Source organism: Tenebrio molitor, chromosome 5 (genome assembly GCF_963966145.1).
Source record: "Tenebrio molitor chromosome 5, icTenMoli1.1, whole genome shotgun sequence".
Lineage (NCBI taxonomy): Eukaryota > Metazoa > Arthropoda > Insecta > Coleoptera > Tenebrionidae > Tenebrio > Tenebrio molitor.
The window spans coordinates 1,212,875-1,232,438 of NC_091050.1; the positions used below are offsets into that span (position 1 = coordinate 1,212,875).

Genomic DNA, 19,564 nt, shown 5'->3' on the forward strand with positions numbered 1-19,564 from the left:
AGGACAGACCATAACTGCTTTTTTATCAACCATGCACTCAATTATCCGTTTCTTTATGGATAATTTTTAACGATAAGAAACAAAACTTGTAATAATTTATTTAAAAAAAAAACAATGTCGAAAACGGTGTACTTGTCCTACTTAGCTGCATATGGTGGCACTGTATACTTAACCAGAAATGACTGAACAATTAGGTATTTCTATATTCTACAATCAAAAATATTTTACACTTAATCCAACTTTGCAGAATTCTTGACTTGTCGACGCATCCTCGTTATCTTCGTGATCATGAGCTTCCTGTTGCAGCAGATGTTGAGAACCAACATGTCGATTGCGATAGTCGACATGGTAATCACAAACCACACCAACACCACCGAACCGGTGCGCTTCCCTTGGACCGAATACCAGAAGAACAACATCCTGGGTTGCATCTTTTGGGGATACTCTCTGTGTTCGCTTGTTGGGGGTCGCCTGTCAGAAATCTACGGAAGTCGTATAGTTCTAGGAAGTGCACTACTATCAGCCGGTCTCTTCACCATACTGACCCCACTGGCTTCCTACTTGAACTACTATCTCTTGGTAGCGACGAGAGTTGCCCTAGGTGGAGGGTTAGGCATAATATGGCCGTCCGTTTTGCCCCTGGCGCACAGCTGGATCGCACCCGCAGACTCTTCCAAATTCATGTCGCACACGTTGAGTTCGCACCTTGGAACAGCGTTGGTGTTGGCTTCGGGTGGACTTTTGGTCGACCATCTAGGTTGGCCTAGTATTTTCTACGTCACTGGAGGCGTAACACTAGTGTGGGGTCTAGCTTGGTTTTATTTCGTGTACGACTCTCCCGGACAACATCCCAGAATGAGCCAAAAGGAGCGGGAGGAAATTAAAAAGACAGTTGGATATGAAATGGTGTTGACCAAGACTGAAGACACTCCTTGGACCAAAATCTTGACGTCGGGTCCAGTTTGGGCTATTGTTTCGGCACAAATCTGCCTCTTGTTCAACGTGAATACCTCCGTCAACCACGTGCCCTCGTATATGGACCAAGTTCTTCATTTTAACATCAAACAAAATGGGCTGTTGTCGAGTTTACCCTACATCGGTGAGCTCTGCCTTCATACCTGGATCACCCTGATCATAAATTTTGTTACAGGTTTGTACTCCTTGGGTGTTGTTGCAGCCCGCGTAGCAGACAAATGGCGAAAATCGCGAACATTTTCTCTAATCTCCATCAGAAGGATCTTCTCGGGACTCCCTTTCTTCCTCTCGATGCTACTTCTCACCGTCGAATCCTTTTGGGGTTACGACCCAGTAGTTTCGATTTTTGTTTTCACCCTGTGGCAGACTGTTACGAGTATTGCTATCGGTGGGCACATAGCAAATGTTCTCGACATTTCTCCAACATATTCTGCTACCATCTATGGTATGGGAGTTGGATGTGGAAGTCTGATAAGTTATCTGGCAACCGGACTGGTTTCTTACTTTACGGATAAAGAACAAAACTTTGAACAGTGGCGATGTATTTTTTGGGTTTTGATCGGAGTGAATGCTATAGGCTTCGTTGTTTATTTAGTATTTAGCTCTGCTGATGTTCAAAATTGGGATCCTCAAGTGGACAAGGCAGAAATGATGCAGCTTAAAGACAAAGAATTAACAACATGCAGGTGAAACGCAAGAAAAAAATCTTTGTATATTTTTTCTCTTCAGTTATCATCATTTATCTTCAATAATTTCCTTATTAACTACTTCTCATTTTGTTTTCAACTAGTTCTAGACCATTGTTTTTTTTACACTTCACCAGTGTAACAGGTGTTAGATACAATTATTAACAGTGCAGCAACCAATATGGAGTTTGTAGGAGTGTCTTAAATGTGAACTAAAATTTGAATTAAGTGTCCTTGTTGTTCTTTAAATAATGACCGAGCGCCGTAGATGGGCGGCAAACGCGTCCGGTTTAGAATCGGTCGGTTCGAGGTTCAAATCCCTGGCCGGACTGTAGTCGCAAGAGGTTTTTTTTCAAAGGATTTCCTCATTTACTTCTTCTTTAGATGAGCGTTTAAGGTTTCAAACTAAAATGAAAGATTTGGTTGTAGCTGTGGTCGGGATGTTCACTTCTGGGATTCCCTACGGGTGGCCCAGTCCGCTTCTCCTGAAGCTTTTGTCAGAGGACCACCCACTCAACATGAATTCGGAAGAAGCTTCCTACATTATTATAACTGCTTCAGTTGATGATATCATCTGGTTTTTCAACAAGCAACAACCAGTTGGAGAAACAACATCTTGATGAAGGTGGACCACCTCATTTTACGGTTCAGTATTGGTGGTTTCCTCGTCGGTCTCAGTATTTCACCTTCTTTCTTTCAAGTGGCTAATTCAGTGATTTAGTTTGTTGCAACAGAAACACGAGTCACTGCCTTAATCTTGAGGATTTTGCAATAATACGTGTAAATACTGAATGCATATACCAATTAAAATTTAGTCATACTACACGGTAGTCTCAGTTTCACTGAGTGGTCTTGTTGGCAAACACACAGTGTAAAGTGTTGATTAAATAATTTAACTAGGGATACAATAGTATATATTATATTATAAGTGATAGAAATGCATCATTACACAAGAGTGAGAATTTTGACCGAAGAGTGCGCTTGCGCACGAGTGGGACACTTCTCACGAGTTTCATGATGGCATTTCGGTCACGTGTGATATACGACGTTTTATCTTACAGGTGCAACTATTGCAAAAAATCCAAGAAATGAAGTTTCATTCAAGTAAAATGACAGCTGTAAAATTTAATCACTTGTGAGTACTTTATATCAAGTTAAATGGCAGCTGTCAAATTTACTCACTAGTGAGTACTTTATCTCACTTGTAATTAAAATTTAACTTGTGTTACCGAAAACAATGGTCAAAAACTCTACCTGTAAAATAAAAATATTTGCTTATAATGTTTGAGCAAACTGAAACCTCAAGGTCACGATGGGCGAAAGCGATCGAGACTATACAGAGTACGTCCTAAAAAACGCCGCAAGTTATATCTCCGTTATTTATGGCTAGATTTAAACAAAACAAAAACTGGAATAAATTACTTTAAAAACACTATAGGCACAAGTTAGATAATTTTTTTTCAAAAAGTTATTCAAGGTCAGATGATAGTCAACTTTGTTTTTTCAAATAGCTTGGTATATTTTTTTATTCTGATTTTGAAAGAGATTATTTTTCTGAATCCAACGATATGCCACATGTTAGAATAATTAAATAAATAAAATAGCATTATTGAAAATTTTTTCTTCGAAAAAAATCAAGTGTACTATGGAAAACAATTCTAAACGCAATATTTATTACACGTTCTGTCATGTTATTTTTTTTAATCTTCAGAAAGTATTGTTATCTGATTTTTTTCGTAGAAAATTTTTTCAATAATCCTATTTTATTTATTTATTTTCGCGGTTACTGTTAAATGCATTCTAACATGTGGCACGTCGTTGGATTCAGAAAAATAATCTCTTTCTATGTTGTGCTTATAGTGTTTTTAAATTAATTTATTCCAGTTTTTGCTTTATTTAAATCGAGCAATAAATAACGGAAATATAGCTTGCGGCGTTTTTTAGGACGCACCCTGTATAACTATTTTTCTATTTTGCACCTTTAACAGAGTCAGAATGACACTCAAATGGGTTTCGTAAAAGGATTTCTTTTCGATACCGGTTTCAGGAACACTTACTTGTTCTGTTTTGACCTTTTTTTTAATTCAAAATTTAAAATAAGGGCAAAATAGAAAAAACATTGTATTACACTCGTTTTATAAGCCATTTTGACGCACTTGTTTGCTTTATAGCACTCGTCGCTGCGGCCGTCGTGCTCTAAAAAACACGTGCGACAAAATGGTGTCTTATAAAACTCGTATAATAAATGACTAATATATATTTTTTTGGTTCGACACTGTCAGAATTTGAGAATTTTCTCCTTTGTGAACGGATTTTGATAAATGTCACAACTTGTCAAAACGAAACGTCAAGCTAATTTTAAATATTGTTAGCGATTTGGAGCTTTTAAGAGGCTCGTCGAACCAAAAAACGTTGTATTCAACTCGTTCGTGTGTAAATTGGGCCTTTTTTGGCACTCGTGGGCCTTTAAAACGCTCGTTACACTCGCGTTTTAAAATGGTCCACTCGTGCCAAAAAAGGTCCAATTTACGCACGAACACATTAAATAACCTACTATTATATTTTTAAAAGCTAGTTTCAAGATATCATGGCAAATGATAATAAAAAAGCATTTGTTGATACGTGCTGAAGGTCTCTTCGAAAAATTTTATTTACATTATGTAAATGTATGGATATGGACAACCATGAAAACTTCAAATTTTACCATTGCTAGCCTGATTTATGGTTAAGGTCTACTTTTGTCCATTGCTTGCATAAAAAATATGAATCGATCATTGATAAATGTAAGATTTGCGGAACTGAAGGGGAAACCATTGACCACATCATTTCTTCTTGCACCGTTTTGGCTCAAAGCGAATATAAGAAACGTCATGATATATTCGCAAAAGTTATACACATGAATTTAGCAGTTAAATTCAACTTATTAAAGGATACACAACCACATTATATTTATAAAACAGAAAGTTGTTTGGAAAATGACAATTACAAATTATATTTTGATCATACAGTTTTAACTGATATTCATATTCAGCATAACAGACCAGACATTATTATTTTAAATAAATAACAAAAGCAAGCATATCTTTTAGATATAGCTGTTCCAAATTCACACAATAGAACACAAACATTAATAAATATTTAGAACTCTCCGTTGCTATGAGAAATCTTTGGTGTTTAGAAAAAAATTCGATTTTACCACTTATAATTTCAGCAACGGGAATAGTACCGTAATCTCTTTTTAAAAATTTAAAAATTTTGGACTTAGAGAACACATTGGTGGTTGAAATTCAAAAAGGTGTATATTATTATACTCATGTCATATCGTGAGGAAATTCCTTAACAATGACACAGAACATAAAACACAAAAAAGTCAAAATGTGGACGCGAGACGCCGGTAATTATTTTGATAAGCACTGCACTATTACTTGATAGTATTATCCGTAATAGTGTATGTACTCCGGCAAAATTGCCGTGCAGCCGGGTGGTGGAGGGTCATTATCTGTCCTGGCAGCAAACATTATAGATCAGACAGCACAAAATGAATTCGCTAGTATTGAGAACCAACAAGGATAGTAAGTAAATTGTTTCTTTTACGGTCATGACATTATTATAAAGATATTATTATTATCGATATTGAGAAAAATATGCGATTTAAACTTTTACAAAGAAAGTTAATCAATATTTGAGAATTATAAATCATGAAAATTGAAATGAAAAAAATATACATAAATAAGAATAAAACGGACAGTGTGTTCTACAGGTAAATCATGAAATCTGTTATTTTATTTTTTGATAGTCAAACAAATCAAAATCTAGTTCAATAATAATAGTAAATAAATATAAACTGTTTTGTTGCAAAGTCGTTTCTTTAAGAATATTTATTGTGTGATTTATATTTGTTGTATTTATTTTTTCAGACACACTCGAATACAGACAACTAACCAGCGATTACGTAGAGGAAGCTCTAATAATAATGGAAAAAACATTTCTCCGTGAAGAGAACGTGTGTCGAGCATATGGCATAACGAAAAACTCCCAAAACGTTGCCGAACAACAAAAAATAATGCTAGATATCGTCAAAGATGGTGTCTCGATCGTTGTAATCGACAAGAGCAACAACAAAGTTGTCGGTGCTTCCCTCAACAAAATACACGTGACCACAAACCAAATCCAATTTTCACTGGACCAATTAATTTTGTTTCAGGTGAGACCTGCACCCGGGGAGAAAACCTACCACGGAAAATTTGCAGATATGAGTAACGAGTCATCCAGCCGATCGAATTCCGAGTTTGATGACTACACTGTCTCCACATTCTTCGAGCTCTGTCAAATTGACTGTTTGCTAGAACTGACGATGGTTGGTCTTTTACCCGAATACAGAAAGGACACCAACGGAACATTGATCTATCAGACAGTTATTGATCTTGGACGAGGGTTGGCCACAGGAGTGAAGACGAAGCAGCCTGTTGATGGACAAGAGTTAGCTTTGGAACCTGTTCCAGAAATAATTACTGGTGTGTGTACCACGGAGAAGGCCTGGGCCAGGGCGAAGTATTTTGGTTTTAAACTAGTCGCCGAAATGGGTTTTGATAAGTTCAGTTTCGAAGGAAAGACTCTTGCAGACGTTGTGGACAACAAAGACTTTCAAATCAAGCTGGTGTACCAAAGCTTAAAGTAATCAACACCCTGGTTCAGTATGACGCTTTAAATTCTTCAATCCTGAAGAATTTCAAAAATAGAAATAGCTCTTAAAAAGTAAACAATATAAATACGTGTCTTTGTCTTTGGGAGATGGTGTTGTGGAAAATTGTTTGAATAAAATTATTTATCCTTTTTTGTAAGTTTAATTCCTACGACAAAAACTACATATTTAGGCAAGTTGTGTAGCTTGTTAAATTCTAAACAAAATCCCTTCTATGAAATTTTCTGTGCGATCAATACTTTCTGAGATATGACATTTAATATGTTGCTCCGTTTACAACGCAAATTTTAAATTTACAGGGTGCCCATTTTATCTCTTCCCGTCTTACGATTTATCAATAGGCAACACATAATACATTGCACAGATATCTTGGTGGAATTATTTATTTTTTAAAATAAGAAACATAGTTAGCCAAAGTGAAAGATTTAATATGCCACAAAGTGTTGGCTATGACCATCTAGTGCTTTTGTTGGCAGTACCTCGGCGATAACTAAATTCCCTAAAGGAAATTAACACTTTTTGTGTTAGGTTAAGTTGTTTTTACGTTAGGGTTATATTTTCTGAATAGTTACATTGTTGCCGGATCTCTTAAATCTGATTTGTTCTTTTTAAATTAAATTTAATCGTTTAATAGAAATTTTTTATCGTAATAAAATTATTTTGGCAATTTTGACTATTCCTTTGACGAAAATTTAAATTATTTTTCATACTTAATAAATCATTTAGTTTCTTACGAATATTAAAATAATAAATCGGACAGTGCGGTGGCAAGAAAATGTCGAACAGACACTGACAGAAAAAAGAAATTGCATCCGTTGCATCACTGAGTCAGTTAGTCCAACATGAAAAGAAAAAATCATAGCAAACTCGGTTCCAAAAAGATCGTGAATGCCTAATAGAATTCCTCCATTTCCAAATTTTTGAAGTATTTAATAACTGATGTCATCCATGACGGTAATATTCAATGCAACTTTTTGTAGTTTTGTAGTTTTAAGGCGGGAACCGATAAAATGGGCACAGTGTACTTTCAGTCACGGCTTTCGTTAAATTCACAGTACCACCTCTCTTCTTTCAAAGATCTAAAATATTCCGTCAAAGAGTAATTTATTTCACATTTTTTCATCTCAGTTATTTCACAAAAAACGTTGTATTTAACTCGTTCTTGTGTAATTTGCACTCGTGGATCTTTAAAATTCTCGTTTCACTCATGCCAAAAAAAGCCCAAATTACACACGAACTCGTTAAATAAACTACTATTTATAAAAATTAAAAATAATTTTTATGTCATGCGATCTATTAATCCAAAAAATATATTTTTACAAACAACTTTAATGTAAAATTATAAATCTACCTACTACAATTTTACAAATATCATCATATTAGTCACCCACTTGTTAAAACGTGACTCATATGATAATTCACAAATAAATAATTTATTCAAATACAGCTACTGACGCACGTATTTATTCATTTACGTAAATAGTCACCAATAGACCAGGAAAATAAATTAATTTAAATGAAAATCTGGAAATTGTTCTAATTAATTGATTTATTTATTACGTAGCAAAAGCGCATGTTAACAAAAAATAATTTTCAATTTTAACAATATCGTATACTTAAATAGATACAACTGTTATATTTCTAAAGATTTGCATTTTACCAAGTTCGATCAAAGTTTCAATTTTTAAAATTGAAAAATGGTGGATGCGCCGGATGAGAATATAATCACTTCTGATAATACCAGTCAAAGTTATGTTGGTTATTTTTATGGTGCTGTCACGAATGTCTCCCACGGTTGAATTTGAATATCAAGAGTTCGCAGCACGACAAGTCTTCGCAAGCGTGGAAGACATGAGTGAAAGCACTTTGACTAAGAATGGTATTCGCGGCACTAATCAGTGAATAAAATGTATAATGAATTTTGCCGATTATTCATCAGTAGTGAAACCGACAGACAATTGTCACTAATGATGAATAATCATATATTATACAACAAGAGGATTGAAAATTCTCGATTATACGAGACGTGTTGCCCGGAAACACCACGAGATCGTAGATCGAGTGGTGTTTCCGGCAACACGTCGAGTAATCGAGAATTTTCCATCCTCGAGTTGTATACGGGTAGACTATATCATGAATAAAATAAATAACTAAATAAATAAACAGGTTCCCGAAACTGACTGGGCGCATTCAGTAGCAGAGTGATTTAATGTGACGTTAATGTGACGGCTAGCGCAAAAAATTTTGTAAGTTAAGGCGGCGAGCGAAAATACAAAAGTTGGTATATTCGAATCACGGCCTCCTAGATTAATAAGAGACTCGTCTCTTATCCGGCCTGTCGCATTCGATAAATGTCTGTTTTTCAAAATTCCCCGTATAGTATGTCCATCTAGCGGCTTTAATGTGACCCATATATTAGTATATGCAACTAAAAATACGTATGAATAATGACATTTTATATAATAAATTGTCAATTTCAAAAACTAAGTGCAGTCGAAACTTTAAAAAATGCCACAAACAAAGAAAAAATGTTGTATTAGTTCATAACATAAAGTCAACATTTCTTATCATAATCTACCCAATGATATCACTTTAAATGCGGCATGGAAGATAGGACTGAGAGATCATACTGGTAATATCATGAGTGCCGCAGAATAAGCAAGTAGTAAAATTTTACCAAGATTCCAAAATTTAAGGACCAATGTAAATGTTTCAGTCACCTTGCAAGATAGTTCTCTGGAAAAACTAGAAAAATTGTCTCCAATTACTTATTTGCCAAGTACATACCAATTTTCAAATTGAGACGGCGGCAACGGCTTTTTTATGTGGCTACTTAATTATGAAAATAACGGAGGCAATCCATGGATGTGATTATTGCTTGTCACATTTACGAGATCCAAATTCGAAAAAGAAAATCCCTTTATTGGAATTAATGTATTACTAAGATAGAGGAAGGCTAAGTTACCCCAATGATCAATTTGTGGGTCTAGTATAGTTTGGGAATGAGAAATTGGAATTTTAGGTTCTTCACTTGCAATGGGTTTTGGGTAGATTAAACATTTAGATAATAATGAAGATGTACGACTATGAGCAGTTCATTCCAGGGGGGACAAACAATCTGCATTTTACCGATATTCGGCATCCCTTTTTAGGAACTAGCAGGTGGATAAACTTACCACTATTGTAAATCTTCATTATTATAATCTTTACAATCTACCCTAAACCCATTGCAGTGAAGAAGCTAAAATTCAAATTTCTCGTTCGCAAACTACAATTGACAATAATTTCAATAGTAGAAATTCTACCAAGCATTCCAAAGGAAAATATAAATTTTGTTTTGAAGAATATCTTAGCCTCATATTTTTCGGGAAATCCACTAATTCATGGTCCTGTTCATTGTAAAATGTGAGTGAGACACTTATTTAATTATTAAATTAGAACTTCCTGTCATTGTAAATTTTTGTAACTTGCACTCACAGACAAATAAAAAAAATAGTAAAAAAGAAAATTGTTGAAATTAAATTTACCGTTCATAAAAAATCTTTTTGATTTGAGATTTTGAAAAAGTGTCAGATGGATGTGTGCATTAAAACTGATGAAAAATGTTGAAAACACGTCTATAAAACAATAATTTCCTGCAAGGCAGGCAACCAGTACAGCACATAAGCCCCGTATTGTGGCGCACCCTATAAAACAAAAATAATGCTTAGAACTACGAATGCGGCAGGCCGGATAAGAGACGAGTCTCTTATGAATCTAGGAGGCCGTGATTCGAATATACAAAGGTTCGTATATTCGAAATCGCCCTGGTTACTACAATAACCGCTGTAATACATGGTAACTAAAGAAAATCAAAGATTCTTATTGGTTTATAAAGTAATGAACGATATAGTCATTCTGATTAGACCAGGAATGAATGGAGAATACTTGTCACGTGAGTCGAATAATTTAAAAAACATCGTCGTAAAACTGCCTAAATAACTTCTTAAATAATTTTCATTTTTCTGCTGATACATTTATTCCCATAATTCCTAAAATGTCCCATTTAACCAAAATCCAACAAGATTTAGTTTGTCACGTAATTGTTAATACAATACTATCCCTCCGCCACCCGGCGGCACGGCAATTTTACCGGAGTACATACACTATTACGGATATTAATATCAAGTAATAGTGCAGTGCTTATCAACATAATTACCGGCGTCTCGCCTCCGCATTTTGATTTTGTTGTGTATTATGTTCTGTGTCTCGGTGGCTCGGTGGCCGCATGGCTGTCGGAGAAAGTACTCCGAGGTCGCGGTACCGATGCTAGTGGGTTCGAATCCCACCGAAGGGAGAGGATTTTTTCAAAGGAAGGAACCTCCGCCCGGCCATGGATGTGTGTGTATGTCTATCAGGGGCTGACGGTAGGGTGGTGGAAGGAAGAATCAACACTCTTTCGGCCACCACCGCGAGGTCAGCACGGGTTCGAGTCCCGTCGGGAAGGGTGCCCATGGGTGTATAAATGTTGTTGTGTATGTCTGTGAATGTGAGGTGGAATGGGCGTGGGTGGCCGGGGAAAGTGCCCCGGAGCCCCGTCGCATCACCGATAGGCAAAGGAACAAGGAAAATGAATTGGAAAAACGGCCGACCGAAAGGTACCGTAAAAGCCGTATGGCAAAAAACGGGAATGGCAATTTAAAAAAAAAAAAAAAAAAAAAATGTTCTGTGTCAATGTTAAGGAATTTCCTCACGACATGACATGAGTATAATAATATACCTTTTTGAATTTCAAGCACCAATGTGTTGTCTAAGTCCAAAATTTTTAAATTTTTAAAAAGAAATTGCGGTACTATTCCCGCTGCTGAAATTATAAGTGGTAAAATAGAAATTTTTTCTAAACTGCTAGGATTTCTCATAGCAACGGAGAGCTCTAAATATTTATAAATTTTTGTGTTATATGTCTGTGTTATATTATGTGAATTTGGAACAGCTATATCTAAAAGATATGCTTGCTTTTGTTGTTTATTTAAAATATTACTAATCAACAAACTAAACAGAAGGTTGTAAAAAGACCTTGAAATAAACAACAAGGAAAATATATTTGTGGTAAATGAGTGATAACATTTTTCGAATATTTGGATTCGTACTTGATAAATACTAAACAGTATATAAATGTTCCGAAACCTTTTAGGTCACGGTAATTATTTTTTGTAGTGCTTAAGATAAACATCTTTACATTTTGTCTCTGGAAATACCAAGAACGTGAAAAGATGGACTCACATATTTTGAAAACTCATCTAGACTGTAAGCTTTTGATATTATTTTTAGATTTAGATTAGATTACAATACAGGGTGTTTTTGAAATGCGTGCACAAATTTTAATCGCGAGTTACTGGCTTCATGTAGAATTCGGAAAAAATATTTAAAACATTCTATGTCAAAAAATAAAATTACATTTATTTTTTGAGCTACAATTTTTTTAAATTGCTTTTAGTTTGCTACAACCTCGTAGGTAAAATTTCGGCACATTTTAAAAATACACCTTGTATATCATGTTTTATAAAATGTACGCCAATGCGAAGTAACCTATAGGAAATATGCTTTAAAACAAGAAAACCGCATTAGTGTACGTTTTATAAAATATGATATACAGGGTGTATTTTTAAAATGTGCCGAAATTTTACCTACGAGGTTGGTTAACAACGTAGAAGACTAAAAGCAATTAAAAAAATTGTGGGTCAAAAAATAAATGTTATTTTAATTTTTGACATAGCATTTTTTAGATATTTTTTCCGAGTTCTACATGAAGCCAGTAGCTCGTGGTTAAAATTTGTGCACGCATTTCAAAAACACTGTGTATATCGATAAACTATGTAAAAAAAATGTAAAATGTTACCTAATAGTAAAGTGAACAAATTAGATGCAAATGAGGGATTTGTAAATTACACTTTAAGTACTTAAAGAACTCATCTTGAAGATCATTTCTTCATTCTCCAACCTTGGTAAAGGCAAGAGTGCTTACTCTTATGTTCCAATTTTGAAACAGTTTAATTTAAATCTTAAGGGCTTTGTCGAAAAGAGAGCGGTAAAAAATTGTGCGTGGTAAAGCATCATTTCCTCTCCTGTCAATTCATAGATTTAATACATAATAAATCTTGAAATGAACAAAAAAAAAGGATATTTGTGTTTCCTGACCACTACATTTATCTTGACTGTTTTATATAATTTTAATTTTTGTCCAGGTACAATTGAATGCAGGCAGTTATCCGACGAGTTTTTGGAAGAAACGTTATCACTAATGGAAAAGGTGTACTTCTCTGAAGAGAAAATCGTTAGAGCATTTAGCCTCACCCAAGATTCCCAAACCATGTTCGAAGAGCGGCAAGTGATGAAAGATATTATCGAGGACGGCGTCTCGGGCATCGCAATCGACAAAAACAACAACAACAAAGTTATCGGTGCTTGTCTCAACAAGATACACGTGACAACACCCAAAAACTAGTTGGCAACAAACCAATTTTGTTTATTCCAGGTAAAACCCGGATCTAGAGAGGACACATTCTACGGCAAAATCGCAAAGAGCACTAATTCCTCGGCGATGAAATCTGTCACCGAATTTGACGATTACGCAATTCGCACGTTTTTCGAAGTGTGCCAAGTCGACTGTGTGTTGGAGATCACTATGATTAGCATTTTGCCTGAATACAGAAATAGAGGCATAGCTAGAATGTTGTATCAGATAGTTATTGACCTCGGGAGAGTGTTGGCGAAAGGAGTCAACTCGAAAAAATCTCTTGATGGTAGAGAGTTGGCTCTGGAACCTGTTCCTGAAACAATTCTCTTCGTATGTACCAGTGAGAAAGCTTGGCAGGTAGTTGAAGATATCGGCTTCAAGCTTGTTGCCACACTAGACTGTGACAAGTTTAAATGTGAAGAGAAAACTCTTGCAGATGTTATGCAAATCAAAGAAAGTCAAATTAAACTAGCGAGCTTTAAGCTACGATAAATAGAAAATTTTATTAGTGCCTATATGAAATACAAAAATACAGGAATATTCACGTAAGGATGACGAGGCTGACCAGGTAAAAATCCAGCCAAAAATACATTTTACATTTTTACATCTATGTATATACATTGTGTTTTGGTATTTAAAAATCAAATCAAGAATCCATCTAGGTATTCTATCGCGCGTTCAAATGAAATCCTGAGCTGAGCAGGCATCGGAAAAATTAAACCGTTTAGAAAAGTGTACAGTTTAATTTTCCCGCCGTTTGACACGAATGACATTTGTTTATGTTTAATTGGGACACAATTCAACATGTTTGTTTTCAGCAAAGGGTGCCCTTAGATATTTGCTTCGAGAACAGGAATCGTTAAGTTATTCTATTTTTTATGTAAAACATTGCAAAGAAAGAAAAAAAGAAAGATTTTTTTGGCTCTAAATTTTAGGTTATCGGTCAACATACTCCAATTAATTTACGCTTTAAAAAAGCACAACAATTGAGAGTTACCAACGCATTCATCCCAGCCCAGGATTTCTTTTGAAGGCGCGATATTAGTTTGAACGGTATATCTGTCATTGCGTTTTTCGTTCATATTTAGTAGGTATTTTATAATGTTTTCAAACGATGACAGAACCGACATGATCCTGCTTACCCATTACTTTTGTGATTTTAGTTGCTTATTATTGTTATTAAAGCATATTTTATTGAGAGGGGTATTTTTCTGTCAGAACTTGACATTGCATTATGATGTAGTAGCGATCGAGATAGCTTTATGAATTGTATTTTGGGTTGCATTTTTACCTGGTCAGGCTCGTCATCTTATGTGAATAATCCTGTATATGACAACAGCAGCAAGCATGGAATAAAAAGATAGATTAATGTAAAAATGTATATTTAGAACAGAATATGTACAAACGGTCGCACAAGAAATCCAATAAATGTCTGAAAAATAAAAAATATTTTAAAAAACAATTTAGTCCCTTTTATTCATAAAAGAAATTAAAATGTAGCAAAAACAAAACAGACAAGAATTTCACCTAACTGTATTGACTTAATAAAAAAAAAACCTTCTAGAACTGAGAGATAATGACTAAATGCTCAATAATAATAGGTAAATGAAAGCTTGACTCTTCAAATTATATTTAATGCTACTCGGTGTTCTCATTCCTTGCGTAGTTGTTCCAAAATTGTCCACCAATAAGTCACGTCACTTGATACTTCAGTCAGTGTGGTCAGCATGATCAACTATCGCCACCAAGACCTCCTGAATGGTAAGTCTCTTGAGACAATCACTCCCCAACCTTGAGTTGCCTCGTTCCAGACGATGTCTTGTGGGTGGTTCGAATCGTGGGAGGAAAAATGTTCCGCTGCGGAGTCGTCAAGTTTGTGATTAAGTTGACACTTTCCTTGTACTCCTTTCTACTACTGGCCCAAACCTACTTCTTCGTTTTCGCACCAGACGCCGACCAATTAATCCAATACGGACCACTCTTCTTTCAAATGTGCTATGTAAATTTCTTTAAGTGTTTTTTTCTGCACCAAACCACTAACACCTTGCAGGCGACGCTCGGAATGTTTGTGCTTCTGCTCAGGAATCGAATGATTGAAGATGTGATGAAAGTGATTGATTTGTGGGATGTTAAATCTGCCGGGGAAGAGGTGGAAAGTAAGGTAAAGAGAGAATCGAAGGCGATAAATATTTTTGTCGTGGTAAACACCACAGTTATGCTGGTTTGGGCCAGTGCTAATGTTTTTTCAGTCGACGACGAAGTGTTTTTTACTAATTGGCTGATTCAAAAGTGGTTGTTTGGACAAACCAAATTTCTCATCGTACTCATCAAGTTGACATTTTTTGTGGCAGCTCCATGCATGACAGTTCATGGGTACCAGATTATCTACACCTTGCAGCACGTGAAGTTCCAAATGTACATGTTTAACAAATACGTGGAAGAACTTACAAAAGGGTTCACAACGTGCGAATGCAAATTCCTCTTTGATGAAGTTAACTTTAGACTAAAATTTTTGATAAAGAGACACTGCGATTTTTTACTGTAAATTCTATGTATAAATTCCAAAAAGCTCAAAAGCATCAAAACCAAAGCAACTTGTGTGACAACGACAATCAGTTGGAGAAACAACATCTTGATCTTATTACCACTGTTACCAATCCTTTATATCTGCCAAATTAATTTTCCTAGCATCATGTTTTGAACAAAATAAAAAAATATTGTGTTACACTCGTTTTATAAGTCATTTTGTCGCACGCTGCGCTCGTCGTGATCTAAAAATCGCGTGCGAGAAAATGGTATCTTACAAAACTCGTATAATTATTTGATAATCCACAAACTCTCCTTTGTCTCTATAAAACGTATGTAAGATCTACACTTGAATACGCCAGTATTGTTTGGTCACCCTGTTACAAAGTTCATATTTGGTCTCTTGAAAAAGTCCAGAGACGGTTTGCCAAATCTTTCATGTATTTTTCTTCTGGTGAGTATCCACAGAGAGGTGTGCCACACGAGACCCTTTTAGAGCAGGTGCAGATTCCATCCCTAGCTTCTAGGCGTAAATTAGCCAGCATTAAGATTCTCTCAGACGTTTTTAATTGCTCAGTTGATTGCCCCTACTTGTTATCTCAGTTTTCCATCAGAGTTCCCTCTTTTAGTTGTCGTAAGCATGGTACCTTCTATCTAGATACTGCAAGAACTAATCTGCTACAATATTCTAGCCTATATCAGATGGTTATGAATTACTCTGATGTGGAGGGAAAGTTAGACGTTTTTTGTACTAACAGGCAAGAGATCAGAGCACTAAGTTCCTATACAACCTAATCGAGTTTCCATAGTTTTCTCGCCATGAGAATCATTAATAGCTGATCTTTTTCAGTTGACTCGTAATTGGGTTTATACACCTGTGAGTCAGCTTTACAATAATAATAATAATTATTATTATTATTATTATTATTATTATTATTATTATTATTATTATTTTATTTTATAATAATAATAATAATAAATTACTAATACATATAGGGATATAGGTGTATTTTATATTTTTAAAAGCTAGTTTCAAGGTATCATGGCAAATAACAATAAAAAAGCATTTGTTGATACGTGCTGAAGGTCTCTTCGAAAAATGTTATCTACATTTTGTAAATGTATGGTTTTCCATTCATGAAAACTTCAAGTTTTACTATTGTTAGCCTGATTTATGGTTAACGTCTACTTTTGTCGATTGCTTGCATAAAAAATATCATTATCTGTCCTCGCAGCAAACATTATAGATCAGACAGCAAAAAAATGAATTCGCTAGTGTTGAGAACCAACAAGGATAGTAAGTAAATTGTTTGTTTCTCGATTATGACATTGTTATAAAAATTGATATTGAGAAAGAAAGAGAAAGATAAAGAGAAAGAAAGTCAATCTATATTTGAGGATTATAAATCATGAATATGGGGGTAGCACCGGAAGAGAGCCTGAAATAGAGATAAAAAATATAAAAACTGAAATAAAAAAAATATACATAAATAAGAATAAAATGGACAGTGTGTTCTACAGGTGTCGCACAGTAAATCATGAAATCTGTTGTTATTTTTATTTTTTGATAGTCAATGAAACAAATCAAAATCTAGTTCAATAATAATAGTAGGTGCATTAATAAATTTAAACTGTTTTGTTGGAAAGTAGTTTCTTTAAGAATATTTATTGTGTCATTTATATTTGTTGTATTTATTTTTTCAGACACACTCGAATACAGACAACTAACCAGCGATGACGTAGAGGAAGCTCTAACAATAATGGAAAAAACATTTCTCCGTGAAGAGAACGTGTGTCGAGCATATGGCATAACGAAAACCCCCCAAAACATTGCCGAACAACAAAAACTAATGCGAGATATCGTCAAAGATGGTGTCTCGATCGTTGTAATCGACAAGAGCAACAACAAAGTTGTCGGTGCTTCCCTCAACAAGATACACGTGACCACAAACCAAATCCAATTTTCACTAGACCAATGAATTTTGTTTCAGGTGAAACCTGCACCTGGGGAGAAAACCTACCACGGAAAATTTGCAGATATGAGCAAGGAGTCAATCAGCCGATCGAACGCCGAGTTTGATGACTACACTGTCTCCACATTCTTCGAGCTCTGTCAAGTTGACTGTTTGCTAGAAGTGACGATGGTTGGTCTTTTACCGGAATACAGAAAGGACGCTAACGGAAGATTGATCTATCAGACAGTTATTGATCTTGGACGAGGGTTGGCCACAGGAGTGAAGACGAAGCAGCCTGTTGATGGACAAGAGTTAGGTTTGGAGCCTATTCCAGAAATAATTACTGGTGTGTGTACCACTGAGAAGGCTTGGGTCAGGGCGAAGCATTTTGGTTTTAAACTGGTCGCCGAAGTGGGTTTTGATAAGTTCAGTTTCGAAGGAAAGACTCTTGCAGACGTTGTGGACAACAAAGACTTTCAAATCAAGCTGGTGTACCAAAGCTTAAAGTAATCAACACCCTGGTTCAGTATGACGCTTTAAATTCTTCAATCCTGAAGAATTTCAAAAATAGAAATAGCTCTTAAAAAGTAAACAATATAAATACGTGTCTTTGTCTTTGGGAGGCGTTGTTATGGAATATTGTTTGAATAAAATTATTTCCCTTAAACACAAATCCTTCATTTGTATTGTTAAGTTTAATTCCTACGATAAAAACCGTTTAGACAAGTTGTGTCGCTTATTAAATTCTAAACAAAATCCCGTGTATGAAATTTTCTTTGCGATCAATAGTTTCTGATATTATTTTAATATGTTGCTCCGTTTACAACGCAAAATTTAAATTTACTTTCAGTCACGGCTCCCGTTAAATTCACACTACCACTGCATTTACAATAATACGGTGCGATCAATTAAAAAGTAAATCGAGTCGGCGTGTTACCTATGGCAACCCATGCTATAGCATAGGCTCCAAAGCAAACTCGATTTATTTTTTAAATGATCGCTCGGTATTTACAACTGTACATGTAAAATTATGACGACTTAAAAATTTCAAGAGTTACAACGGTTTGAATTGAAATGATAAATTTAAATTTAGGAAATTAACAGTTTTGAGACTCTTCTTTCAAAGATCTAAAATATTCCGTCAAAGAATGCAAAGGATACGCTGTTGAATAATTTCTTTCAAATTTTTTTCATCTCAATTATTTTCCGAGTTGTCACTATAGTATCGCCGTTATAACTTTTTATCTGCTCCGCCCACTAAAATTGACCAATCAGAATCAAAGCCAGATTCAATCTGTGTACGTTTTCATCACATTTGCCACGTAAAAAAATTAAGGTTAGAATTTTGCTGTCAAGTCCACAATTATTGTTTTAGGTTCTAAAAAATAAAATGTCATTAAGACAATTCGAATATCAGACATTTTTCCTGTGTAAATCAGATCGTCTTAACAACCTATTTGATTGTTAACTAAGAAAATGAAATGGGCGGGGCAGATAAAATGTTACGTTGTCCTTAGTATAGCAAAATAGTAGTTTATTTGACGAGTTTGTGTGTAAATTGGGCCTTTTTTGGCGCGCGTTTTAAAGGCCCAAGAGTGCCAAAAAAGGCCCAATTTACATACGAACGAGTTGAATACAACGTTTTTTTCTTCGACAAGCCCCGTAAAGGCTCCAAATCGCTTAAAATCTTTTAAATTAGCTTGACGTTTCGTTTTGACAAGTTGTGACATTTATCAAAATCCGTTCACATAGGAAAAAATTCTCAAATTCTGACAGTGTCGAACAAAAAAAGATGTTTTTATCAAAATAAATTCACGACAAAGTTTGATAGTCTCCCATTAAAGATAATTTTATAAAAATAAGAATAATGTCAGGCGATCTATTAATCCAAAAAATATATTTTTACAAACAACTTTAATGTAAACTTGTAAATCTACCTACTACAGTTTTACAAGTATCCTCATATTAGTCACCCAATTGTTAAAACGTGACTCATATGATAATTCACAAATAAACAATTTATTGAAATGCATCTACTGACGCACGTATTTATTCACTTACGTGAATAGTTGCCAAACTTTAAATCCTTAGTGAATAATTAAAGATAATTTCTATTTTTAACGTTAACACAACTTTCAAAGACAATATATTTACTGGAATTTGTAAAAACAAAAAAAGAGAGACCAGGAAAATAAATGAATTTAAATGAAAATCTGGAAATTGT

General features: G+C 34.9%; 3 protein-coding genes and 1 long non-coding RNA gene across 5 annotated transcripts; all 4 read left to right on the forward strand.

Moving 5' to 3' along the window:
- The first annotated feature begins 118 nt into the window (after positions 1 to 118).
- LOC138131431 (sialin-like) lies at positions 119 to 3,084 on the forward strand. The gene is made up of 3 exons (XM_069048415.1): positions 119 to 194; positions 248 to 1,099; positions 1,151 to 3,084. The coding sequence occupies exons 1-3, from the start codon at positions 179 to 181 to the stop codon at positions 1,663 to 1,665; spliced, it is 1,383 nt and encodes a 460-aa protein (XP_068904516.1). The 5' UTR covers positions 119 to 178; the 3' UTR covers positions 1,666 to 3,084.
- Positions 3,085 to 5,109: 2,025 nt separating this feature from the next.
- Positions 5,110 to 6,496, forward strand: LOC138131075 (uncharacterized). 2 transcript variants are annotated; one of them, XM_069047836.1, is made up of 4 exons: positions 5,110 to 5,233; positions 5,579 to 5,814; positions 5,866 to 6,018; positions 6,073 to 6,496. In XM_069047836.1, exons 1-4 carry the CDS (start codon positions 5,200 to 5,202, stop codon positions 6,337 to 6,339), a joined length of 690 nt encoding a protein of 229 aa, XP_068903937.1. In that variant the 5' UTR covers positions 5,110 to 5,199; the 3' UTR covers positions 6,340 to 6,496. The 2 variants fall into 2 exon arrangements, with proteins under 2 accessions (XP_068903937.1, XP_068903936.1); XM_069047835.1 differs by having other exon boundaries at positions 5,112 to 5,233; positions 5,866 to 6,496.
- Positions 6,497 to 11,481: 4,985 nt separating this feature from the next.
- On the forward strand, positions 11,482 to 13,810 carry LOC138131856 (uncharacterized). Its single transcript, XR_011159924.1, has 3 exons — positions 11,482 to 11,649; positions 12,588 to 12,826; positions 12,878 to 13,810. It is a non-coding gene; the product is annotated as an uncharacterized lncRNA (long non-coding RNA).
- A 2,705-nt stretch (positions 13,811 to 16,515) lies between these two features.
- LOC138131852 (uncharacterized) lies at positions 16,516 to 17,992 on the forward strand. The gene is made up of 3 exons (XM_069049103.1): positions 16,516 to 16,682; positions 17,090 to 17,325; positions 17,377 to 17,992. Exons 1-3 carry the CDS (start codon positions 16,649 to 16,651, stop codon positions 17,848 to 17,850), a joined length of 744 nt encoding a protein of 247 aa, XP_068905204.1. The 5' UTR covers positions 16,516 to 16,648; the 3' UTR covers positions 17,851 to 17,992.
- Positions 17,993 to 19,564: the final 1,572 nt, after the last annotated feature.

Excerpts from the sequence above, each read along its gene's own strand:
- LOC138131431 (XM_069048415.1), top strand. Across the intron at positions 1,100-1,150 it reads GTCGAGTTTACCCTACATCG|GTTTGTACTCCTTGGGTGTT; the intron begins GTGAGCTCTGCC and ends ATTTTGTTACAG.
- LOC138131075 (XM_069047835.1), top strand. The coding sequence starts at position 5,200 with ATGAATTCGCTAGTATTGAGAACCAACAAGGATA. Across the intron at positions 5,234-5,578 it reads ATTGAGAACCAACAAGGATA|ACACACTCGAATACAGACAA; the intron begins GTAAGTAAATTG and ends TTATTTTTTCAG. Across the intron at positions 5,815-5,865 it reads CTTCCCTCAACAAAATACAC|GTGAGACCTGCACCCGGGGA; the intron begins GTGACCACAAAC and ends ATTTTGTTTCAG.
- LOC138131852 (XM_069049103.1), top strand. The coding sequence starts at position 16,649 with ATGAATTCGCTAGTGTTGAGAACCAACAAGGATA. Across the intron at positions 16,683-17,089 it reads GTTGAGAACCAACAAGGATA|ACACACTCGAATACAGACAA; the intron begins GTAAGTAAATTG and ends TTATTTTTTCAG. Across the intron at positions 17,326-17,376 it reads CTTCCCTCAACAAGATACAC|GTGAAACCTGCACCTGGGGA; the intron begins GTGACCACAAAC and ends ATTTTGTTTCAG.